Genomic DNA, 4,850 nt, shown 5'->3' on the forward strand with positions numbered 1-4,850 from the left:
TGCTTAATATTATTTTTGAATGACTACCTCATCTCTGTACCTCACACATACAATTATATGTAAGGTCCCTCAGTCAAGCAGTGCATTTCTAACAGATTCAACCCCAAAGACCAGGGAGGTTTTCCAATGCCTCGCAAAGGGCACCTATTGCTAGGTGGGTAAAATATCCAACAACAAAAAACAACATTGGTTAAAAATATTTTCTTCCATTTCCTTCTTTAATACCCACTGAACACAACCTCTTATAAAAAAGAATGGGACATTATTGAGGCCTTCACCACTTATAAATCAAGACCCTGTTTATGAATTGTAGCCTATAAGGCACAGTAAATACCACACTAATCTTTCAATCACAAGACCATTTATTTGCAATATAAAACAAAAAGCAAAACAAACAAGATTCAATCAAAACACAAAATGTGTGTTGTAAACATCTGATCTAGTTTGTTGACCATGTACAAGATACATTTAGATACTTGAGCTTGATACAAAACAGAGTCCCAGTCCAGATCTTCAGCGTTGTACAATGATCTTAGTCTTTACAAAAAGGTTCCGTATGAGTAGAAACATTATATACATGTTCTAGGTGGGATCTCACACAGCAGGTGGAAACAGTTAGCCAGATATCACATTGAGAAAATTACATATTTCCAGAACAACAAAAAGATAGTCGAAAAAGGCAATAGGTTCTTGGCTGCCAGTTCTTACTATCCAATCCTCAGCTCTAGCTCATTTGTGATGATTGTCTTTTTTTTTGTGTGTCCACAACATTTTGTACCCTTCCATGGAGCATTCTTGCCACATTACTCTTCCCACATCAGAAACAAAGAATTTCTCCTCCAACTACGTCTACAGCTGTCTCATTATCTCAGACTAGGCGATTTGTCAATGTCAACAACCCACTTTCCCATTAATATTTGTGAATATGAATACACGTCATCTGGCTGACTCATCGATCCTGCCCTGTGAAACCTCACTGTGGCTTTGAGTAGGGGGGGTTAGTGGTCACTATGATGGGGGGTCATCTCCATGGATAGCCTTGTACTTGGTCATCTCCTCTGGAAAAACCTTGCCCAGCTCAGAGATCAGCAGGCTCTTAAACTTCTGCAACCAGAGACAGAACAGAGGGGTCAGAGTGAAGCTAAAGTTTATTTACTGTTATTTAGTAAGAACCATTATGGCCCTAATGGTAATAAGACAGTATAAGAGGATAATATATGCTTATGACACATCTTACACTCCATTATAATCAGGCATTATACCAGCAGGCTTTGAGTAAAGTGTAACCATGACTACTTGTCCTTAAGTCATTTCTTGAATCTATTTCTCTGTCTTTATTAGGCTTGAATCTACTGCCACTTACCGTCATGGTGTCAATCTTGCCTTTAACCTGCTCGTTCTTGGCCAGGGCCCTTTCCAGACACTCCTTAGTGTACAGCTGGGGGTTACGACCCTGATCTATGTATCTGACAACATAAGGCAAAACATTACATTGGTTTAGTTAGGCTGAGGGTCTGTGGCCAAGTGGAGGTCTGAGGGTGAGAAAGAGCTGGTATAAGGGTGACTTTCCTTCTATTAAGCTCACCAGTCTCGAGTAGCCATTGTTACAAATCTCATCTCGTTGACTCGACTATTGGATGTCTTGATTTTGCTTTTGAATGGGAGCGCTAGCATTCAACACTCGCATTTGACTGACTCTGAGAATAAATTACTACTCAGTTAACCCCTCAAGAGAGGCAATTCCTTGTTATGTCTGTGTCCCTTTTCCTACCCTGTCAGACAAAGTCTTATAGCTTATTCAGCATTCGTTTAGTATCGTATGCATGCATGCCAGATTTATTTTCAGAAAACAATCTGTTTCCTGCTCCAGTGTCACCCATACAAACTATGTGATTGGTTTGAAATGGCAACGCATAACTAGTTTCCATCTCGTACTCTCCACCCATTTTTATCGTATTCATGGGCGAACTTTCCCAGGCTTTCAAAAGTTACATGAGAAGCCTGGGATTCCGAGGCTCACAAACTAGAGCTGGAAATGGCAGATGTATGTACAAGTTGGTAGGTACATCTACTCACTCGAATGCCTCGAGAGGAACGTTGATCTCATGTAGCTGCTGGCGACATTTCTCAATGTCCTGCAGTCCCGTGATCATGTAGTTTCTGAAAGGCACAGAATCGAGTATTGACATTTCAACAACTAACGTTAGCAGGCAAAATCTACAACTACCATACAACTAACTACCTCAACATTACTGATAGTTAGTCAGCAATTAAATCAGGTCATTAATATATGTTAAGTATTTTATACCATGTTGTGTGTCTATAACATTGATTGACTGTACTAGCTAGCTAGCTCGCTATGTGGAAGCTAGTTAGCATTGACTAACCCGTTTGCCTTTTTTACACAACTGTGGTGTATTGATAACGGGGAGTTAGTAGTCACATATTTAAGTGGCTAGCTATGATGGCTAGTAATACTAGAAACACCTAGCTAGCTAGCCAACTGGCATAACTTACAGTTTTTGGTTGAGTCCTGTTTGACTGCTAGGTTGGAAGTCGCTAACGATGATTCCCATTTGTCGAATATTTTCAACAAACTTCTCGAGATGCTCCTCGAGGTTATCAAATTTCTCAGCCATGTCTCCAACAAAACGCTATCTATGTCTTCAGTTCTCATAAACATTAAATATTTGTGGAAATGTAAAAAGACAAACAAAGCCTTTAATCAATTCATCACAATTTCAGTCGCTATCCAGACTTCTATAGCGCTACACTGCTTTTCCGAAGGGTAAGAACCAATCATTGGCGAATATGTAGTTGCCGTAGCGACAGCCTGCCGTCTGCCGCTCCAGATTGCCGCAAAGAGTCGTGCTCTGAAATAGTCAGAGACACATTGTTGCAACTTGCTATTTGTACAAGGTCTTACAACTCGAACATTGATTGTTACAATGTATCATCATCACCATGCATTTTTAATACAGGTCATTTGAAAGCGTGTGTTTATATATTGATGGACAGTGTTTTATAAGTGTTTTCAATTCATAAAAGATGTGCAATGAAACAATAAAACATACAAAATATAAAATATAGTAAGGCTACTTAGGACAGCTGGTTTGATGCCACTTTGTAATATAATAACCTTACACTAGTGTCCCACATCACCTCACACTTGTTATGAATTCATCAATAAGACTTTGTAGAAGCTTGTAGATAACGATCCGATAACAAACTCTTGTTTTTTACAAATATGTGACAATAACCTTTTTACAAAACCCTCTCCATGCCCTCGGAAAATTGATTTGGGGACCTTCCAGGCTCTTGGTGAAAATCTAAATAAAGGAGTCTGCACATCTTTTACTTGATCCTGAAACACCTCTACTATCCCCAAATTCTGCCCCTTTTCATGAATGTAGCCTCTTTTCTACCCCCTTTATTGCACGTCATGTGCTTCCTTTCTTTCCTAACTTATTATTTCCCTGTAATTCCTTCCACCGTCATCATATGCTGTTTATTTGCTATATAGCAAAAAAATCGATTCAGAGATGTTATGAACAACTAAAATAGCATATTTCAATGTATTATACAATATCTAATGAAGGAAATACATTTACATTTATTAAAGGTTCATTTTGTGCATTTTTATAGCTGAAAAGGTCTCTGTCCCACTATTCACACACCATTCAGGGGAAGTGGAACAGTGCTATAAATCTGATTTCATAAAATATAACAACTGTTTACATGACTAGTTATTATATTTTAAAACACTACCAATAACTACTCATTTTAACACCAAAAGCTAGATTGTTGAATTATAATTGATAGAATGAAAGCCTTATTATTAAGGTTTCATATGGCGGTTTTTCATGAGTTTCAACGTGTCACCCCATCTAGGAAGCCAGAACACATACACTACAATGATGTCACACTAACTAATAAATGGTTCATGCACAGAATATATTCAGCCCCTCAGGAGGTTGAAAAGATTTGGCATGGGCCCTCTGATCCTCAAAAAGGTCTACAGCATTGACAGCATGTTGACTGGCTGCATCCTCACTTGGTATGGCAAATGCTTGGCATCCGACACAAGGCACTACAGAGGGTAATGCGTACAGCCCAGTACATCCCCGCGACCGAGTTCCCAGCCATTCAGGACCTCTATCCCAGGTTTTGTTAGAGGAAGGCCCTAAAAATTGTCAGACTCCAGCCACCCAAGTCATAGACTGTTCTCTGCTAACGCACAGGCAAGCCGTACCAATGCACCAAGTCTGGAACCAACAGGACCCTGAGCAGATTCTATCCCCAAGCCATTAGACTGCAAAATAGTTAGTTAAATAGTTAAGCAATAGCTACCCAGACTATCTGCATTGACCCTTTTTGCACTAACACTTTTGACAGATCGCATACGCTGATGCTACTGTTTATTATCTATCATGTTGCCTAGGTTTGTGTCAAGAACTGCAACACTGCTGGATTTTTCACACTCAACAATTTCCCTTGTGTATCAAGAATGGTCCATCACCCAAAGGAACCACCAGCCAACTTGACACAACTGTGGGAAGCATTGGAGTCAATATGGCCCAGCATCCCTGTGGAATATTTTCAACACCTTATAGAGTCCATGCCCCGACGAATTGAGGCTGTTCTGTGGGAGGGCAACTCAATACTAGGAAGGTGTTCTTAACGTTTTGTGCACATAGTGTATGCCCAACATATTAGCCCAACACATGATACATTTCTGAAATCCTCAGAAGTTTCCTAATCATACAAAATTGAATTGAATTGTCATTGGGGTACAATTAGGACTTTAACAATAGTGTCCCAATTTATCTAACCTGCTGTCCCAGTCTACC

The 4,850-nt window shown here is 39.6% G+C and overlaps 1 protein-coding gene across 1 annotated transcript; it reads right to left on the reverse strand.

The window, feature by feature from the left end:
• Nucleotides 1-342: 342 nt before the first annotated feature.
• Nucleotides 343-2,782, reverse strand: med10 (mediator complex subunit 10). Its single transcript, XM_029732266.1, has 4 exons — nt 2,518-2,782; nt 2,077-2,160; nt 1,364-1,466; nt 343-1,104 (listed from the first exon to the last, which is right to left on the reverse strand). The coding sequence occupies exons 1-4, from the start codon at nt 2,637-2,639 to the stop codon at nt 1,009-1,011; spliced, it is 405 nt and encodes a 134-aa protein (XP_029588126.1). The 5' UTR covers nt 2,640-2,782; the 3' UTR covers nt 343-1,008.
• Between the last annotated feature and the right edge of the window lie 2,068 nt (nt 2,783-4,850).

This window comes from Salmo trutta, chromosome 34 (assembly GCF_901001165.1).
Source record: "Salmo trutta chromosome 34, fSalTru1.1, whole genome shotgun sequence".
NCBI lineage: Eukaryota > Metazoa > Chordata > Actinopteri > Salmoniformes > Salmonidae > Salmo > Salmo trutta.

Bases quoted from the DNA above. Each gene is read 5' to 3' on its own strand.
- med10 (XM_029732266.1), bottom strand. From the start codon at position 2,639: ATGGCTGAGAAATTTGATAACCTCGAGGAGCATCTCGAGAAGTTTGTT. The intron at 2,161-2,517 runs GTAAGTTATGCC...TGTGCCTTTCAG, and splicing joins ACAGGACTCAACCAAAAACT to AAACTACATGATCACGGGAC. The intron at 1,105-1,363 runs GTAAGTGGCAGT...CTCTGGTTGCAG, and splicing joins GCAAGATTGACACCATGACG to AAGTTTAAGAGCCTGCTGAT.